This window comes from Aspergillus multicolor (genome assembly GCF_047715735.1).
Source record: "Aspergillus multicolor strain CBS 133.54 unplaced genomic scaffold BDW74scaffold_13, whole genome shotgun sequence".
NCBI classification, from domain to species: Eukaryota; Fungi; Ascomycota; class Eurotiomycetes; order Eurotiales; family Aspergillaceae; genus Aspergillus; species Aspergillus multicolor.
Genome location: NW_027395964.1, coordinates 327,682 through 346,395, shown reverse-complemented (window position 1 = coordinate 346,395; position 18,714 = coordinate 327,682). Strand labels below are relative to the sequence as shown.

Here is an 18,714-nt window from a genome sequence, read left to right as displayed (position 1 = left end):
TTCATGAGCGGCATCTTCTCATTTATACAATCTAACGTCGTTGCTGCTATTTGTTGAGATATATAATTTCGGCTGGTTGAACTCAATAAAGCACCAGAATCAGCGCAGGTACATATACAAAGTATAAACAGGATGAAGTATGTGGTGGGTAAAGAATATATAGCACAAGTGCCCGAAATTCGAACCGAAAACGACCAGGGCCGAGTCAAGAAGTATGTGCTATCAAGGTAGAATGATACATATAGAAATGAGTCAAAAGGTATAAAAGCCAGCCGGGGAATATTTATTCTAAGTCCACATCGTAAAGTCATGCATGCCGATCTATCCACAAAAAAGAACCAGAACCAAAACCATAAGAATAACTTGTCCATTCGGCGGTATGATAGACCTGCTATCGCGGGAAATTGCCGGGAAATATCATGTTGTTTCCATTGCTGTTCAGATTGTCGCCAGGAGCGGTTTGGTTTTGATTGGGCCTTGCCATGTTAGGAGGCGGCCGTGGAGGCTTATAACTCGCATCTGGCGCTGATGTAGATGGGATGTTGGGGATATTGTTCACGTAACGCCAATCGGACGATGTGGTGGGAATGCTATTGTTCCAACCTTGCGTCCAGTCATCAGCCCCGAGTTGTAACGCACTTACGTCACGAGACCACCAGTCCTGGCTTTCTTCGACCAGGTTTGCTGGTGTATCAAAGGTGGCCATTGGGGATTGAGCGGCCGCCGCAGATATATTATGGGCAGCGGTGAAAGCACGCATTTGTGCTTCGTTTGGACTGTACCACTGCTCTGGTGACGGAAGCTGACCCGAGGCTGCCGGTCCGTAGCTGGTAGTGACTGGTCGTAGATACGTTGGCTCAGGTTGTTGAGCTTCGTTTCTTGCGAGCTGAGCACTAAAGGATCGCTGAGCAGCGCGCATCGCGGAGACGGAGACAGGGGCAGGAGGCGTGGATGAATATTGAGAGCCCACTGGGGCCGCGACGACGGGAGATGAGTGCATAGGAGGATTGACAGGCTGACTGCCTGTAACTTGATTCATAGGTTGAGGTTGAGGTATATCCGTAGAAGCAATGAGAGGATGGGAAGTGACGGCTGGTGGTGAGTCTGTAGAGGTGGAGGGTGACGCCGGTTGGTCCCAAGGACCCCACGAGCCCCATCGAGTATGTGTTTGTTCAAATACAATGACGGCTTCCCTGGGGAGCTGTATCTGCCATTTGCTGGCGGAAATGTCGAGGATTCGCAATGTTCTCCGAGCACAAAGCCAGAACTCCCCCATTTCCTCGAGGTGTCTCAGACCATGTATGACATCTCTCTGGGCATTCTTCTCGGGTATATTGAGGAGGTGAATGGTCAAGGCTGTGTGTGCAATATAAACGGCGATATTGCAAATCTGCTTGAACCCATATGTGCGTTTGTAGAGTCGAAGCAGTTTCGAGATGGAAGCAGCAGCCTGTGTACATAACTTGCGCGGAGAGACATGTTGAGGGAGTGGCGATGTCGATTTTGTGTACTTGAGAAACGGGCGATAAAGGTGGATTAGGAGGAGTTGATAGAGCATGCTGCAATGTGTTAGTATATGATGCTGTGATCTTCTGACTTTAGTTAACTGACTGCATGAGTAGCGCCTGGGGAAGCTGCCCTTCCCGTGATTCGAGTTCCTTCGGTAGGCCTTTTTTCCAAGCTTCTAAACGAGTATGAATCTCGCTCAGCTTCTTCAGCTCCACTTGCTTAGACGTTGACTTGTCTTTGGGAGCAAGATCATAGAAATACACCACTAGATCTCCACTGATCTTACACAGCTTGGAAATCTGGTCTGCGACTGCCCTTGTTCGTGAAGGCTGTGCATATTCCCGACTAGGCCCCGTATCGGTGTAAGGGGACCATAATGTTGATTCCTCACTAGGTAGGATATCCACCGCGGAGACGCTTGTGTTGGCTGTCGTAAACTGAGGCTGGCGGCCGAGATAATTGGACCAACATCTAGCATGATTAGCATCGTTCAAATTAGGTTCTCATGACGCCATACTTATCAAAAAGAAAACAGCCCCAGAAAGTTATCCGCCGCGCATCGACTTCTTCGTCGCTGAGATCACGAAGACCGGAGGACTCAAGGTTGAGGCCAAGGTCGAACGCCATGCGGAAACTCATGCCGCTGTAGACCCAGCCTTTTCCTTCACGACCGCATCCGGCCTCTCGTACGGACATGAGAGCCAGGGCTTGCACGGTGCACAGTTTGGAGTTAACAAGCTCATCATTGTCAAGGATTAACCTTTTAGCTTCCTTGAAAAAATGGTCTCCGGCGGTTGCGGAGTTGTCAGGATCCGCACGAGCTCCGGGCCAGGAACTGAAATGACACCCTAAAGCTAGCATTGTGTTAACAAGCAGGGAGGAACAATATTGGCTTGGAACACCGCGAGAGTAGTCGCGGTAAAAGAGTTCCTTGGACAAAGTAGTGAAGAACGGGTAATGCCATGAGAAGTACATCGTCAAAAGGTGGCTAATGAGCTGTTGATCATCGGTCACTGTCGTCCATTGAGTGACGGAACCCGCAGGGTCACCAGTGGTCAGACCAGGACTGAACTCATTAAGCTCAGACCCCGGAGGTAAGAAGATGAGGTTTGATGTCCCTCCAATGAATTTGCGAGATCCGTCTAGAACTAGGTTGCTCATCTTTCCGGCTAATTCAGACTCAAACTGATCAGCCTGCGTGAGACTGTCATCTTCAGATGCCGCAGCATTTGAGAGGCCCGACGCCCTTTTCTCTTGGTTTATAAGGGATTGCGCCACGTCCTCTAGATTATCACAAGACCGGATTTGGCGGACCAGGTCGAAGGCATCCTCTTCCTCATAATTAAGTAGAGCCTGTATCAGAGTCAAAAGGGTCGAGTTCTTGGTTCTCAACGTATCGGTATCCTTCTTGTAAACTCCCTTTCGCCGGTGATCGGAGTTTGGGTCATAAACGCCTGGGGGTATGTTAGCCTCCCCACCACGATTGTTGAATATGGTCCATACATGTTGTATGATAGACGGAAGAGCAAGCGGCGCAACTCGGCAAATTTCCATCGCACTTTTAGATATTAGATAACTGAAACCCATTCACCAAGCAGCCGGGCGCTTGTTACCTTGGATTTCCGTCTGCGGCAAGCAATGCATGCTGTGCTCACACAGCGTCGTTTCGACGACGGAGCATTGTCTGCCGGTGCCCCTTGGCCCTTGGACGACTTTGCTTGAGAGTCGTCGGAAGTGGGTTCCGAATTGTGCTTTTCCCCCATGATAGTCAAGACCAGAGAGATATATTCGGTGACAGTGTTGAACCAGGAGAGCGCATGCTTATCAGATGAGGGCGCACGGCGTGTTTCCCTAGGGGTAATAGCGACGGGAAAAGAGGAAGGGGTATCTGGGCGAAGCTGAGACTCGACAGAACGCGCACACCATCGAAACGGTTATCAGTAGCTGGTAATGGTCCGACCTGGGATGCGATAAGCGGATGCGTCAGATCAGATATGCGCGTAGTACATGTAGGTGAAACGGGATAATGGTAGCGGTGCACAGCATAGCGCCAGGGTCTGCCGCAGATGCGCATGCTTTCAACAGAAAATTGGACTTGTATACTACTCACAGCTTCCTTAGCAGGGGTTGAGTGATAACCTCCCCGCGGTTCTTGACCCGCAACTTGTGGAGGCGGGCAGTTGCGGAGGGGCAAAGGGAATCGGAGTTCAGATTGGGATTTGCTCGAATGCCTGATTTGTTTTAAAGGCTGAAGATAAACTTGGAGCGAGCAAGACTATTGGACCCTGGTGCAAGATAGCCTCAGCTCAAAGATAAGCTGGGGTTGTCGTGGGCTCATGATGGGCCTCATGCCGCTGCGGTTGGCTGAAGAATTGAGGGTTCCGATAAGCGGCTGACTAATGCCTAAGATATGACGAGACAGCCGGTAGTTGGCAGTTGCTCTACAAACTACAAGGTAAACTTGATACCTTTTCTTCGATCTATATCTATTTTTGCAGTACTCTGTTTCATGCAGTGGTTGCTGATACCTCTATAAGCTTCAAGTTCATGCTCAGTTGAGCCTCAGCCAGAGTTCAGTCACCGCTATAGATCTTCCCAGAGTTTAACCGGAGGAAAGAAAGCCGAAAATTTCCCGACCTCTGGAACAGAATCCTACTCCGTAGAGAGAGTCTAAAAGCAGAAAGACCATCCCGTCTCCGGAGCAGCCTCTCCCATTCAGTTGGCCCCTGAAACGCTGTCTGCTTGCTTGCTTTTTCAGTCAGTAGTGCGATGTGAGATTCACAAAGCAGGTCAGATGACTGGATGCCTAGCCAAGATTGCCATCCCCTGGAAGAGCCGCGGCTAGCGACGCCTCGAGAGCCAACGCCCACTCAATTCCGTTCTCTCAGACTCTCAGACTCTCACACAAACAACGAGGAGGTTGGGCATGCAGGCAACGCTTTAGCCCCAATCCAGTTAGACACTTTGGCTTGATAATAGCGGTGGCCCGGTGGGCTGGAAAAAGAAGAAATGGAATGTTCTTGCGTGGGGATCGGTTTCCTAGTAAATTAAGTGGCTTTGTGATCATTTGCTGCTTTGGTCTCCTTTCTCCATCTTTGCGCCCACAAAACAAACGCCTGCAGAATCGTGAAACGGATACTCAAGTGACCTGTATCGTCCGGTCATAGTCAGCTGTCAGGGCCACGGACTAGGCAACTCAAAGAGAGACCCGCTGCTTATCAGCCAGTGGCCACCCTCGGAATCTGGCAGGGCTTTAATAATTGTAACGTAGATACCAGTCCGTACCCAGAAGACGGTAATATAACGACCCAGATCAGTGGACCCCCGGCGGATGCCGTCACACCCGCATCTTTTCCTTATCGCTCCGTTTGTGATTATGATTCTGGATTGAGATCATGATTATCCGTTGACTCGCCCATTCCCCCAGCTGCCTCACTTCGTTTCTTTTTCTATCTTCTACTTCCCCCCCTTCTCCCCCCTGCTGGCTGGCTGTCACCCATCCATCCTCGACCGTTTACGAGGCTCTTCTGTTGGCTGTCACACTTCAGCCCTGCAAGTCGCGTGCCTGCGTCCCTTCCGAGTCCAGTTCCGGGCGGTCTTCCGCATCGGGCCTCCACGCTTAAGGTTGTGCCAACACACCGTCCGCGGGTGGACCTACACCACTCTACAACTATTTATCATCACCGCAACTCGTCCTCTCCCTTTTTCCTATCAGTTCCGCTAGAGCCAGAAACGTCCATATACCGGACCTTTCGCCAACATTCCTCCCGTTCCATCCATGTATCTCGCGCAGACCCTCGACCAGAGTGCCTCGTCAGGCTTGAAACAACCCTTCGATAGCGTCTTTCGCGGCCTCAAGAAGTAAACATGATGGTCCCTAGGAGCTTCCTGTTTAGTTCCGTGCCTTCTCCAAAACGGTTTGTGGTCTCGCAATCACCGGTCGATATGAGTCTACGGCAGGATGAGCCGGCGCTTGAAATAGCACCGGAACCCCAGCCGAAGAGCATGCACACCAACCCCGTTGTTATTCCCCCGAAACGGGGTCACCGGCCGATGGCAGCCCAGACGCAGTCCACAAGAAAAGACCCGAGGACTCCGAAACGATCCCGAATGACTCGCCAGTCCTCGTCGTCTACTTTGGGTGACCGGCCACTGCCAACAGCCATCGCCAACATCCTGGAAGCCACTACAATCCCGGTGTCTCGACGGAATCGAACCATCCGGGAGTCTCGAAAATTACCTCATGGAGATCATGTGCACGAGTTCAGCAAGCTGCTCCTGGACGGGCTTGATGACCATTCATTATACGGCAGCGGAAACTCCCCACTGGACATCTTACTCAGCCCTCCGGAAGAGGTTGACAAATCGTTCGTTTCCAGTGACTGTGACAGTACATTCTCATACTCTGCTCCTTCTATCTCGGCGGAGTCTGTGCCGTCTCTCGATACCGACGTAGAAACGCCGTCTAGTCTTTCCATACCGTTTACTCCGTCCAGTCCACGAAGCCCATCCGAGAAAGTTCGGCGACGGAGTTCACCAAAATGTGAAAGCTGTGCTACAGACCACCCGCTTCTTGACACCGACTCGGATTCTGAAGATGGGCTCACCGTCACAAGTCGGTCGTCGCTATTAGATTCCACGCCGTCTAAGCCGCTGGCTACCTCGCGATCGTTCCCACGGCTGGGGTCATTAAAGTCAAATTTAACGGCATCCCTACGGGCTCTTAAATCCGCGGCGCAAAGTGTCTCAACGTTCGCCTCCCCATCGGTTCAGCCCGACGATTTCCTCACCCGCTCATTGTTTACCATAACTCCCGAGATGACGGATGATCGGAGACCGCCCCCAATGGGCGACACGCCGTCCCCGGCTCTGCGCCGATACTTCAACCCGATCATGGTCTCGCCTGCGGAAATGTACAGCTTTCAGGATCAACCGCATGAATCGCCTGACTTGCGTCATCATATCTCAGTCCCGATGCAAACATATCATCGCTCGGGGAGCCGTGTATCCCGGAGAGGCCGTTTCCAAGTCGCCAGCTCCAAAAACCGTGGTCGACAGTCTTCACCATTTGACCCTGAATTGCCGCCAATGTCACGCCAGCGAGAGCCTCGAGAGAACAGTGACTTTCTCCGCATGGTCGTGCTGGAGATGAACATGAGACGCCGGGGCAAACTCCGCGATGACGTCCCCACACGAGCCCAGGTCTGGTTACCTCCTCGCAAAGGCAGTCAAGCTAACCTCGTCCCTTACGGTTACGACTACGAGGAGGAAGACGAGCTCGAGGTTGAGATACCCGCTCGGTGGGTCGGCATCTCGATAGAGTCCTTCTAACTCACCACTATCTCTTTTGTCACTTAAATTTACTTTCGTTATGCACAGCGCCGGGCGTCTACAAATGGTTCGGTCAATTCTGCATCCGGGCATCAAGGCGCTACTACTACAATGGTCTTTACATGCAAATAGGGTAGCATGATTTGCGGTGTTTCAACATACATGAGCCAGGGTCAAGGTGTTTCGGTGTTCAATAAGATTTCCAATTTGTTCTTCTCTTTACTTTACACCTCCAACTACATAGTCATCATCTGAACATAGAAAGACATATACAAGTTAAATCACCTCACCTGATACTTTCTTCATTGCGTACTATAGTTTTGTAGGAACGCCTGCCGGGCTTCCGTTGCTCTACTTTTTGTTCTGACGCAGAATCTCGCCAACCATGCTACGGGCCTTCAGGATAGCCTCGATCATCTTGAATCTTCTACTCTCACCTCCAGCTCCTCCGTCGCACAAAATCAACCCCATGAATCGGCATTAATCTAGTCTCCAAATCTTCACGCCTAACTCCCCGCACACCTGTTCCTCTAATTTCTGCGATAAATCAAGAGGCTCTCCACTTCGGAGGCCGAATTTATCTGATTTTGGCCGGGGGGGAGTCCACTGCCCAACCATATGTGAGAAGGTGAGAAGTATATGGGCCTCTCTGCAAATCACCCGCAAGCCCTAACTGTCAGCGCATTCAGGGCGGTCCGAGTCATGAGACTGATTGTCACAACACAACTTGGGCAGCGAGTGTTGGACAGGAGTCGGAGAGTTATCGGCTAGGTCGCAGTGCGTATCTGGTCTGGAAGGGATGAGTCCATTGAGAGGGCGTATGCGACAGATCTGTCGCTATACTAGGTACCTGGTCATACTAATAGAGCTTGCGGTGTTGATGTTGGAGAGGCATCCGTATTGTCTCGGTCCGTCTGTGAATAGGTTTAGGGCTGTTGAGCTCCAACAGTAGACAAGCTCTTTACCCCAGGCTTCTAGAGCATCAGCTGAACACCATCAGCGTCCCTCGACAATTGTGCATCGATACATGGAGCAAGCACATATACCTACTTAACCATCATTCAAACAGCGCTCGCAATCTAAGTTCCCCGTTGCGCCGTTATCCCTCCGCACCACACGCCCGCCCACACGACTAGCCCAACCTCGGCCCATAACAAACCAATAGCCACCCCTCGATAAGAGCAACAACCATCATGCGCAGTGACGTGCACCGAGCCAACTAGTGTAATCTATTCCAACAAGTAGGGTAGTATCGCCCTATTTACATTTTCCCTGATCTGGACAGCAGGCGGCCCAAGCCGCAATATTGGCCTTAACTACTGGACCGGCGTCGGGGGTACATATAGACTCGATGTAACCCTCTGGACGGTAGACCACCAGAACCTTGGAAGATATATGAAGGTGTCACCACGATATAATAGGACAGAGCGGAACAGGACGAGTGCAGGTAATTGTGCGTGGGTGCCTGGTAAGCATGCGGTTGGATGCGGCACTCGATCACAGCTCCTTATCTCTACCCAATGGAGGATGCGGGTGAGCACGTTGCGCAGGATGCAGGTTGCCCGGTAGCCTGCCTCTTTGCTTTTGGTCCTTGCTTTTCTGTTCGGCAGGGTCGCTAGATGGGTAAATGGAGGGTTCGTGCGCTGGGTCTGAGCTTGCTTGACGTTTTGGGTGGTCCAATGAGCTGTTGTAGAGCTACTAATGAGATATTGATACTCTGGGCTAATGGGGTATCCATACATCTTTGCTGAAGTCGGTTTAGTTGGTATCCCTGGCGGACGAAGATGGAATAGTTGTATTCTATCCAGATTTGTAATCATGTGGATAGAAATGTATTTCATGCTAGGTAGGGTTGGTCTTAGGCGCTCAGGCCTGGGAATGCGGAGGGGTATCTGATTGTTGAAACATGTACACAGTAACGTATAATATGATGGAGTTATGTCCGAGTCGTTGCCTTATTTCAAATGGCCCCAGCAATAGATGTAAAATTGGTTAGGATCTGGCAGACGGTGCAAACCCTAAACCGACAAAATGAACAACATTAGACATCCTGCTTGCATTGATTTATAGAGATGACTTACGTTCTTCGTCCAAAAGAGTCTTCTCATTCCAACTCTCTTCGATCCAGTCCACCTTGACAATATGTGGAAGCTTCTGCCGCGTTGAGATGGTCTTACGGAGCTTAGAGATCTCATCGGATGTGGTATCCGGGCCCACCACGATATGAGTGATGGTCTTGTCCTTCAGCGAGTTCGCAATGTTTGCGCTTGCGAATCTGGCTGTATTCCTGGCTAGATGGATTCGATGGTCTTGTTTTGACTCAGGGCTTTCTAGAGCCACATCGTTCTTATTCTCAGCGAAGTAGAGAGTCAGCCCTTTGAATAGCCAACCGCAAGGCATAGTCCATCCAGAGTCGCCCATCTCTCGGATGTGTTCGGTGACTCTCTCAATGGCTTCGGGACTGCAGGGACTATTGTCCTTCTCATTTGCCATTTGATCCAGAAGCTTGACGATTAGCAAGGAGAACCCACTTTTCTTGTTGCAGAGCACTCACAGTTTGCAGTTCCTCAACCGTGATGTTCCGGGCATAGCTATCGTTGAACTGGTCTAGGCTGCCTGCAACGACTTCTTCCTTGTCTTTCGTAGTGAAGAACATATGCCTAAATCTTATCAGTAACTGCAACTCACTCATTGAGGATAATGATACCTTGGCTCTAGAGGGAGAAGGTAGTCTGGAAGGCCAGCGTCGATTTCGCTCTGCTTTATACAGTCAAGGATCCACGACGGCCGGATGATATCGACATCGCCACTCTTTTGCAAGGATGCAGCTTTCACCGTTCCTATCCATAAGTTAGTTACCACGATGGACTTAAAAGTCTCCGCCTAGCCTTACTTCTGTCTGCGATGCAAATCGTATCAGGCGCAGCATTGCTGGTCTGGAAGAGTTTGCCTCCATTAGCTTTGACCAGACTCTCTAGCTCTGCCTTGGATTTCTTTGGAGTGTTCGAGTCGGTTATTATGTCTGCAATAAGGTCAATTTTTGCATGGACTAAATGTTGAAACAACCTACAAAAGTTGAGCCCATCGAAGATACGTCGTGACGGGCCAGCATACTGAACCTCAGCATCTTCGTCATATCCCGCTATTGCAAGCGGTTTCTTTGTCGTTTTCTTCACGCGCTTTTTGCGGAAGTTTTCAACATTAAATTCTTTTTCATGGTGTTCCTGCTCCACCTTTGACTTGAGGTCGAGGAATTCTTGCAGAGACAGCGCACTCTTCCAGTCTTTATCCATACGTAGCCTTTTGAATCGGGGAAACCGAAGTGTCAGCCCTACACGGAACTGATCACTGACTGAGACCGAGGCTGCTTTGACGCAAACAACCACTGAGTTCTCGGGTTTAATCCACATATCTGGCTTTTCGTACTGAGAATCGCCACCTGCAAGTTCAATGTACGTCGTGGGAAGCTTCTTGGAATTCCACTCTATCCACTTGCCATCTGTATGATGTCTTATATTCGCATAATCGGCAGCTGTGAAGCCACCGCCAACTTTGCAGAAAGAGTAGCACTTTGCTGGATTTGATCCTTGAGAAGATTGTCCTTCATCAATTCTCAGACCGCATAGGAAACTCGAAAGGTTGCCGCCTCGGTGCCCTGATCCATAATACCCTCCAATAACGATTAGATCAAGATTCTCTCCAAACTCGGTCATGTATTCGGGCTTCACTTTCATCCAGTCATCATGCCTTTCGTTTAAACGGTATGGTGACCTGGGGTTCTTCAGAACTAACCCTTCAGAAGCTTCGGCGACCGCTCGTCTGAGCGTAGATTCGACCTCTTCTTTAGACGTAGCCTCCTCATAAGAATGTACTTCGAACCGGCGATGTACAGGTTTAATCACAGCCTGCAAAGCATTCCGACGATCACGAAGGGTGTACCGTGTGAGATCTCGGCCGTTGAGATAGAGAATGTCAAAAATGCGGAGTAGCGGATGGATGCCCTGCTGAAACGGATTCCTCTGCTCGGATAAAGCAGCTGTTTTGAGTGTGCCGAAAAGCTCAGGGGCATCCTGTTCAGCATTCCAGGTAATCATCTCGCCATCTAATATCAGGTTATCGACCCCGTCTGCGAATGCACCTTCAAGGTGGCGAGTCAATGACCCAGCCTCGTCATGCACACCGTTTCCGTAGAGATATGTATAGTCCTTGGCCTTTCGTGACCAGAATCGGAATCTTCTACCACCTGAGGCTGAGAAGTCCGATATCATATGCAACTGCATCCGCTCTCCATCAAGCTTCTCTTCAATCCAGAAAACAGGGTCATCCTCAGTAGCCCTCATGCGACCAATCATGCGATCCAACGACTGCATTTGGAACTGGGCGAGCTGCGGCTGGAAACATTGCATTAACGAGACACCTCGGTCCTCCGCATCAAGCCGGATATTGGGATCGTGTAGCTCCCAGCAGACCCGACGGAGACTACTTGAGATACTATACAGATTCTCTGCATCAGGATGCCAGACATCGAAGAAGGTCCGCTCTGTAGCTCCAACCTTCATCTGTCGAAGAATGATTCGGATCAACCACATGAGTTCCTCAGGGTTCATGCGCCGGTAGAACTCCGCAAGAATGGGCAGCTGTTGCTCCTCTTTGGATGCGATCGATAGCTGGTCCAGTCTCTCATTGACCTCCTCTATCAGCATATCTCCGACTTCCGTGCGCATCGGCCGTTTTGAAAGAACATCGTAACATCTTCCCGCAAAGTCGCCCGCCATACTCGTCGTAGCCGCTTGACCAGGGAGCTTCCAGTTCAAGAGATTGAATCCATCCTCCGAGTTCTTGTCAATCTTCAGGATCTTGACAAGCATTTTCCCGATTATCTTCTCCTTCATCCCATACATTGCCCGGTCTCGATCCTTGTCTGGGAGGATTAAGCGAAACGCTGGATATATGTCATCGCCCACCTCTTTCCTCCATCTCGAGATAAATCGATCTATTACATCGCGCCGTTTCTCAAAGGGGTTGAGATTCGCTGCCGACTGGCCGTGGGGCCCGGCCTTTCTCCGGTTTCCTGGTCGTCCGGCGGGCTTTTTCTTGATCTCACTGAGAGGGTAGAAGAGCGTTTGGAAGAGGTCATGGAAGGGTAAGGTAGGAGATCTGTTCTGAGGGCGATTGGGATACCTGTATTCAAAGCAGAATTTTAGCTTGATAATTAATAGAGAGTGAGCAGTGTGGGGGAACAAATCACCGGTTCTTACTTTTCGTCGAGGTCAGACTCTTCTCCCGCATCGTGCATCTTCACGTCTGAGTTCATTGTGACGCGCTGGGTCTATATTGAAGTCTAATCCAGACCCTGAGCAAGTTCAAGACGTTTGCTGGGCGGGCTGCGAATTTGAATCGCATCCCCACAGCTTCTCAAGTGAGCTCGAAGACGGAGAGCTCCAGGCAGCGTTCTAGGCTCCAACAGCTCTTATCGATAAAAGGCATGTGACATCATCGTCAGGAACGGATTCTACGAGGCCATCATACCGGAGACACCGGCAGGTCGCTATTGATCATCCCGCTGGAGGATACAGTTCTGTCTGTCAACCATTTTATGATGAAAGAGCGACCTCAACATAGAGACAGGTCCAGCCGTCCTCGCTTCTGTCGGCCATAATCAACCGCGTCTTACTCATATCTTGCTAGCAGTAGAGGATTGTTTGTACATCGTCCTTATTTATCGGCTATCGTTGTATATTAAGCTAATGTTTGGTATAGTGCGATTCAAGCGAGATGCCAGGAACTCGTCGAACGCTAGCCCATACGCTTTCAGGAACAACAGCCGGAAGCTTGTGTCCTCTTAGTTGCTGGTCAATCAACCACATACCCACGACAAACTCGGAACGAGTAAGCATGCCGTTCTTCTGGCCATCCACGAGGTCCCAGATTCGCTCAAGAACGTGAGCAGGGAGGCGGCTTCTCGACCAGATATCTCGAACCACAAGGTTCACAACCATATCCGTAGCGGCCGGAGGATACATGCCTGGCGGGATCTTTTCCTGAGGCAAATTTTGGTCTAATATTTGGTCGGGGTGTAAGAGCAACCCCTTGTTGGCCGCCCATACACCCTCATATCTCTTACGCTCTTTCTCAATAAGCTCGCTTCTCCATCTCTTGCGGTCCCCTTCGTTGTGTTTATGTGGGTGCTTGTTGATTATGTGGTTCTTGTGCTGACAGCGGCGCTGATCACCTTCATCATCTGATTTGGCTTGCGTTCGAAGGGTCTCTCGCAGACCCCCAGGGCTAGGATTAGGCGTGCGGTCCTTCTTATGCTGATGTTGAATGTGCAAAAGGGATCGAGATCGAGATCTTCGTCTGCGCGTTGGAGGGGGAGGTGGTGGTGATTTTCTTGTCTGTAGTGCCCGGTTTGACGCTAACGATGAAGCTGCGACTGCATCCGAGGGCGCGTCTCTACTCATCTCAGTGAGCATGCTTGTGCGACTGGCGTTCTGCGAGTGGCTGTATAAGGGCACAGTATTCGGAGCTATGGGTAATGCTGGGGATTTGGAGCGCCTCGGAATAATTGGACTCTCGTATACATCTTGCGCAGTTGCGGCTCTTCGCGGTGGAAGTGCTGGGGCCCGGCCCTCAGACAATGTGGCCGCGGAGGCTTTCGAGCGAAGGGGTAAAAGGGGTTTTCGAGATTCATCGTACCGCGGTCGGCTATCAAAGCGACGGTCGACTGATTTCGAAATCGGTTCGCTAATAGCAGGGGATGGTTTTCGCGGGATAGGAGGTGGAACGGGGCGCGGCTTCGTTATCGGTGGTCGCGGAGAGGTCAAAGATCCGGAAGAGGTCGGCCTCTGATCAAAATATGATTTCGGAGGTGAAGGCTCTCGGGTATCGTCCTGGTATGGTTCTAGGAATCGCGGATTTATCAACGGCTTTCGAACAGGTACTGGCGATGGTAGGTCCCGACTCGGTGTCACCCCATTTCGTTGCAGTCGGGCTCTTTGCACGTCGTCACTCGTAGTCTTGCCATTCGGGCCATGTATGCTTCCTGCGGCGATCTCTGCTGCCAGCAGTTGCGGCGTTTTCTGGCGAGTAATATCCGGTACATTTTCACGAGCACTCCGGGGCCTTTCGCTTGGTGCGGTCGCGCTTGAGTTCGCACTGAATAATTGAATTTTGTCTTTGATAGAGCCAAGCTCCGGGAGCTCCGGTAAAGGGTCGGGATCGGAGTCGAGGAGCGATACTGGCGAGCGATCTGCCAACATCATCGGAGAGTGGGATTTCGGAGGCGTTGCATGGTTGAAGGCGAGTAAAGCTCCCTGTAAAGCCGTGGTCGATGGAGTCCCGTTGTTCACATTACGCGGAGGCACGACTCGCGAAGGTGTTGGAGATTTGGCCATTCGTGGGACAAATTCAAGTCTGAACCATGGTCGAGATGTAGATGTCGAGCATCAATATGACTCTGTTAAGCTGAGGGTGGTTGGGGATTGTGAGAAAATAGGAGAAGCGGGGACAATCGCAGCGATGAGGCTCCCAGTCCTGTCAGGCCCCGAACCCCAGACAAGACAAAGGCACTGTGACACGCGATGCGGATGCGTATTCCAAGCCTCCAACGGTTGACAACGGTTCGCAGAGTCTAATACGCGAACTTGCTATTTTTATTCAATATCTAACCGAGCAGCAAGATTCCGGTTCCAGGCAACTCTCCGGATCTATACCCATTTTGAATGTTCGATCACTCCATGCCGGCAGGGCTTCTGACCTGAGCCCGGTTTCCCCGCCCATTCTACCCCAGCTTAAATCGTGCTTAATATCGACTCGCCTTCTTCAGAGGTCGACGTGTGTGATCGTCCCACTTTCACACCACTAGCCCTGCCTCAGCGAAACTCTTCTCGTTCGCAATGCGCCAGAATTTCCTGACTCTTTCCCATGTCTCCCTGCCTCAGCACTCTGCGCTACAATGCTACTCGTGGTCGATATTGACTGAGCGTTGCGCGCTGGACCTTCCCATGAGACGCCATGACCGAGGAAAACAGCGATACCGGCCAAGGTACTTCCCGCCCTTTCATCTCCGCTGCCCCCGCATTCGGTCAGTCCGTGAGAGAACATGGAATGACAGTCGAATATAGAGGCTCCAGACAACCAGGAGGTTGATTCGACCTCTAAAAGCGAAGGCGTCAGCCATGAGCGTGAACTTGACGAGGGTTCGTCTGCCACCGGCCAAACCAAGTGCTCGGTTTGCCAGAGTACTTTTAGGCGACCTGAGCACTTGAAGCGTCATTTTCGCAGCCATACCAAAGAGAAACCGTTTGAATGTACTCAATGCGGGCGTCACTTCTCCAGAACGTACGTCCTAGCTCATTCTACCGCGGCTGTCTCAGCCTCTGCCAACTATACAGCTGACTATTGTCTAGCGACACCCTCCATCGCCATGAGTTGAGCCATCACACGATAGGCGCCGATGGAGCAAAAGATCGCACGCACAGAATCACCGTCAAGACTTTTCGCGCTTGCTACAAATGCGCGCTTGCAAGGGTGCGTTGCAGCGGTGGTATGCCATGCACCCGCTGCGAAGCAAGGTCTCTCGAATGCCAGTATCCGACCGAAAGACGCTCTAAAGCCAAATTTCGAAAGGACGCAGCGCAGACCATATCGCATGACGAACAAGATCCGCTCTCTGGACATTCTTCACATACCTTCTCCGTGCAAGGCCTTGAAACGCACCAAAACGGAAGCAGTGGGGATCCTGTTGTCTCATCTGGCTATCAGGTTAGCCAGTTCCAGCTGCACGTACCGAGATCTCAAAATCCTCCCCCATCATCTTCCGACGGCATCGAGAGGCTTGAATTGCATGTCCACTCACAAACTCTGTTGGAGAATGGGGAAGATTCGCATTTCGCAGCGAGCCCATCGCTCACCCGCTCTGACGTTACAGCTGTCTCGGGGCCCCTGCCACCCACGTTTCCTTCGTTTTCCAGAATCAATGAACAAGTTTACCCTCAGCCTCCCCCAACTCAACTTCAGAGTACTATGCCGATTGAGCAGAGGCGGCTCAGCTATCCTCTTGGCGGTCGACAACCCGAAATATCTGTATCCGGTGCCACTGTTTCTGGAAACCCCAGCTCAGACAATCCACATATACAAATGAATTTTCCACAGGCATTACTGATGCAATCCGGGACTCCTACGATAAATTGGCTTTCTAGTGACTTGTTCTTTGATTCGGCTTCTGACCATGGTCTACCATCTGCGTCTCTTCAACCGCCTTTACAATCAGGTGTGTTTGATAATTCATTAAGTCAGACAACATGGTTGCCTCCCATTATCAATGCAGAACCCCATGGGTCATCACTCTCAGGCAGTATATCACAAACGACACCGTCTGGAACGACCTCGCTTGGCGATGTGGAAAGCCCAGGTAACTTTGTTCGCGGGCTACGGCAATCTTCGCAGTCGGGGCCATCCAAGCGTCCAGCCGAGCATAGCGTCAACGAACCCCTTGAGCGACCTAGTAAGCATAGACGCAAGCAGTCATCGTGGCCCATGCAGCCTTCGGAATCGCTTAACATCTTTTTGAAGATTCAAAGCACCAATGCAAAGCCGCGATTCACGTTCCCATCACCTAATGAAGTGCAACCCAGCACTTTATCTGATACCGCAGTCGATTGCAACCTGGAATCATCGACATACGACCAAATACATGATGCGTTCACTCAGTTATGCTATACGGAGCACATTTTATACCCCAAGTTTGAAACGAACAACTTCCCGAACGCACAAGAGCTGTCGGGGTTTCTTCACCACTATTTCCGCTTCGCCCATCCCCTATATCCAATAATTCATACACCCACCTTCAATCCAAACAAATGCCACTGGATAGTGACACTAGCACTAGCTGCAATAGGCAGTCACTCTGCGAATCACTGCGAGCAAAACGGGACGGCCACGGCTTTCCACGAATTCCTTCGTCGGACCCTTTGTGTGGAGGTAAGGAAGCACGGCTATCTGTTGCACCCTTTCTCTTCATGACTAACTGAAAGTTCTGCTCTAGAAAGAGAAACGGCAATCTGAACATCTGCCCCTATGGTTCATCCAGGCAATGCTCTTAAATTGCATTGGCAGACTCCATGGAAACAATGAGAGTGGCAAGCTTTCCGCACTTGGCGCCTTTGGCGATCTCATCAACCTTGCAACCCGCGAGAGGCTTCTATCTCGCATAGATTACTCAGATGCGTCGAAGGACCAACCATCGTCAGAACTTGAATGGACTCTATGGGTTGAAGAAGAGGCTCGGAGACGGACCGGGTATCTGATCTGGGTATGTGGTACTGAGCACCCATTGTCCAGCTCTTACAGTGCTAAACCCTGCTCAGCTTGCAGATTGTACTACGGCATACGAATTTGATACAAAGCCCTACTTCTCCCTGGAAGATGGCCAAGCACCCCTCCCATGCAATGAGAAGATCTGGCACGCAACTTCGTCTCGTATATGGAAAGGACTTCGCGAGGAAATCTCAGGTATGCTTCTTTGGACCTCTTTGGAGCCTCTTAGCTAAAATCTCAAACCAGAGCAGGAGAAGATCTCTCTGTATGATGCTGTGCTCATCCTATACATCGAGAAGAGGCTTGTCCCCGAGATCGGAGAACTCAGTCATATATTGCTCATCCATGCCCTATATCATCGGATGTGGGAGGTGGGTGACTATTTCCGCCGCCCACTCTCATTCTGGAATCCGACTGCAAAGAAGCAGTCCCGAAAATTGGCGATACCATCAGGCTCGGTCTGGCTGCCGGGGATTCCGTCGTATTCAAAATGGCGGAACAGCGCGTGTGACTGCTTGGATATCCTCCATTGGACTGCCAATGGCTCTATAGCCAAGGCAAACGGCCATGAGCATCCCACTATCCTGCACCTCCATACAGCTCGCATCATCCTCCTCGCGCCATTTCGTGAAATTCGACTTCTAGTGAACCTCTTAGCAACGCAGAAGGTCAATTGGGAGGACCGTCAGCAGGTTATTGAGTGGCATTACGTGCTGCGCTGGATCAAGCACGATCAGTACAAAGCGCGTTTAGCGGTCATCCATGCCGGATCAGTGCTGTATCATGTCCGCAAGTTCTCCACCAACGCGTTCCATGAGCCAATCGCCACCTACCTTGCAATCCTCACTCTATGGGCGTATGGCTTGTGCTATACGCAAGCATCTCCCGAGCTTACGGCGGCTCAGCGCGACTCGTCCACCGGTCCCAGCGTTATCAACCTTGATCAGCCGTGCTCTGACGAACTGGTACAATCTTTCGTTCGCGAGGGGCAGAAGATGAAGGGTATGTTGACTAATGTAGGAGATATCTGCGCACCGCATGGGCCTGAGCAGATACTGCGAGCTGGCTGCGAAACACTTTCGAGTCTGCATTCTTGGGCCATCGCGAAGGAGTTTATGGTGACGCTGATGAGGCTCGTTGAGTTGGTATGATGACGTCCGGCTTCAAGAGTCCGGGACATTTGGAAGCTTATAGGGTAGTTATTCTCAGCTCCCATCTGTACTTTTAGTTCTTTTCTTTTGCGTATACCACAATTATGTCCATATCCCTAACAATAGATGGCCGAGGCTATTCTTTTAATTCTTTTAGATAAATATCAATACCATGACTGTATCATCTGGGGTTTCTCTGGTGGCATGGCCGAACCTGGAGCCCGCAGCCCTAACTTTCTTTGTCCAACTTCCTCTTACCTAGCAACTAGGTACCAAGAGCTACTTGTATTTGCTGCTGTCTGAGCTCTAGAATAACAGTATTGCATCAACCACGGTTTCTCGATCAATCCATCGTCTTTCTCACTGCTTGTAGTGATCTCTGGTCGATAAGGTGGTTCGATAATAC

General features: G+C 50.8%; 5 protein-coding genes across 5 annotated transcripts; 2 read left to right on the top strand and 3 right to left on the bottom strand.

The window, feature by feature from the left end:
• Positions 1-25: 25 nt before the first annotated feature.
• Positions 26-3,821, bottom strand: BDW74DRAFT_153666 (putative C6 transcription factor (NirA)). The gene is made up of 6 exons (XM_073724559.1): positions 3,620-3,821; positions 3,123-3,469; positions 3,013-3,067; positions 2,027-2,963; positions 1,612-1,980; positions 26-1,559 (listed from the first exon to the last, which is right to left on the bottom strand). Exons 2-6 carry the CDS (start codon positions 3,270-3,272, stop codon positions 392-394), a joined length of 2,679 nt encoding a protein of 892 aa, XP_073583594.1. The 5' UTR covers positions 3,273-3,469; positions 3,620-3,821; the 3' UTR covers positions 26-391.
• Positions 3,822-4,934: 1,113 nt separating this feature from the next.
• BDW74DRAFT_153663 (uncharacterized protein) lies at positions 4,935-7,130 on the top strand. The gene has a single exon (XM_073724558.1). It carries the CDS (start codon positions 5,377-5,379, stop codon positions 6,838-6,840), a length of 1,464 nt encoding a protein of 487 aa, XP_073583593.1. The 5' UTR covers positions 4,935-5,376; the 3' UTR covers positions 6,841-7,130.
• A 1,490-nt stretch (positions 7,131-8,620) lies between these two features.
• BDW74DRAFT_22923 (DNA ligase (ATP) DNL4) lies at positions 8,621-12,254 on the bottom strand. Its single transcript, XM_073732265.1, has 7 exons — positions 12,099-12,254; positions 9,911-12,021; positions 9,734-9,862; positions 9,548-9,680; positions 9,395-9,500; positions 8,922-9,345; positions 8,621-8,858 (listed from the first exon to the last, which is right to left on the bottom strand). Exons 1-7 carry the CDS (start codon positions 12,152-12,154, stop codon positions 8,833-8,835), a joined length of 2,985 nt encoding a protein of 994 aa, XP_073583592.1. The 5' UTR covers positions 12,155-12,254; the 3' UTR covers positions 8,621-8,832.
• Position 12,255: 1 nt separating this feature from the next.
• irs4 lies at positions 12,256-14,345 on the bottom strand. The gene has a single exon (XM_073732264.1). The coding sequence runs from the start codon at positions 14,232-14,234 to the stop codon at positions 12,585-12,587; it is 1,650 nt and encodes a 549-aa protein (XP_073583591.1). The 5' UTR covers positions 14,235-14,345; the 3' UTR covers positions 12,256-12,584.
• A 329-nt stretch (positions 14,346-14,674) lies between these two features.
• BDW74DRAFT_22911 (putative C2H2 transcription factor) lies at positions 14,675-18,503 on the top strand. Its single transcript, XM_073732263.1, has 6 exons — positions 14,675-14,884; positions 14,964-15,180; positions 15,249-16,821; positions 16,886-17,152; positions 17,208-17,352; positions 17,404-18,503. The coding sequence occupies exons 1-6, from the start codon at positions 14,854-14,856 to the stop codon at positions 18,306-18,308; spliced, it is 3,138 nt and encodes a 1,045-aa protein (XP_073583590.1). The 5' UTR covers positions 14,675-14,853; the 3' UTR covers positions 18,309-18,503.
• Positions 18,504-18,714: the final 211 nt, after the last annotated feature.

What these genes read in the sequence shown, in the direction of transcription:
- BDW74DRAFT_153666 (XM_073724559.1), bottom strand. Translation starts at nt 3,272, where the DNA reads ATGGGGGAAAAGCACAATTCGGAACCCACTTCCGACGACTCTCAAGCA. An exon ending in GGCTGTTTTCTTTTTGATAA is followed by an intron (nt 1,981 to 2,026) that starts GTATGGCGTCAT and finishes TAATCATGCTAG; the next exon opens with ATGTTGGTCCAATTATCTCG. An exon ending in CCCCAGGCGCTACTCATGCA is followed by an intron (nt 1,560 to 1,611) that starts GTCAGTTAACTA and finishes AACACATTGCAG; the next exon opens with CATGCTCTATCAACTCCTCC.
- BDW74DRAFT_153663 (XM_073724558.1), top strand. Translation starts at nt 5,377, where the DNA reads ATGATGGTCCCTAGGAGCTTCCTGTTTAGTTCCGTGCCTTCTCCAAAA.
- BDW74DRAFT_22923 (XM_073732265.1), bottom strand. Translation starts at nt 12,154, where the DNA reads ATGAACTCAGACGTGAAGATGCACGATGCGGGAGAAGAGTCTGACCTC. An exon ending in GATTTGCATCGCAGACAGAA is followed by an intron (nt 9,681 to 9,733) that starts GTAAGGCTAGGC and finishes ACTTATGGATAG; the next exon opens with GAACGGTGAAAGCTGCATCC. An exon ending in CTTCTCCCTCTAGAGCCAAG is followed by an intron (nt 9,501 to 9,547) that starts GTATCATTATCC and finishes GATAAGATTTAG; the next exon opens with GCATATGTTCTTCACTACGA.
- irs4 (XM_073732264.1), bottom strand. Translation starts at nt 14,234, where the DNA reads ATGGCCAAATCTCCAACACCTTCGCGAGTCGTGCCTCCGCGTAATGTG.
- BDW74DRAFT_22911 (XM_073732263.1), top strand. Translation starts at nt 14,854, where the DNA reads ATGACCGAGGAAAACAGCGATACCGGCCAAG. An exon ending in GGGCGTCACTTCTCCAGAAC is followed by an intron (nt 15,181 to 15,248) that starts GTACGTCCTAGC and finishes ACTATTGTCTAG; the next exon opens with CGACACCCTCCATCGCCATG. An exon ending in GTCGGACCCTTTGTGTGGAG is followed by an intron (nt 16,822 to 16,885) that starts GTAAGGAAGCAC and finishes GTTCTGCTCTAG; the next exon opens with AAAGAGAAACGGCAATCTGA.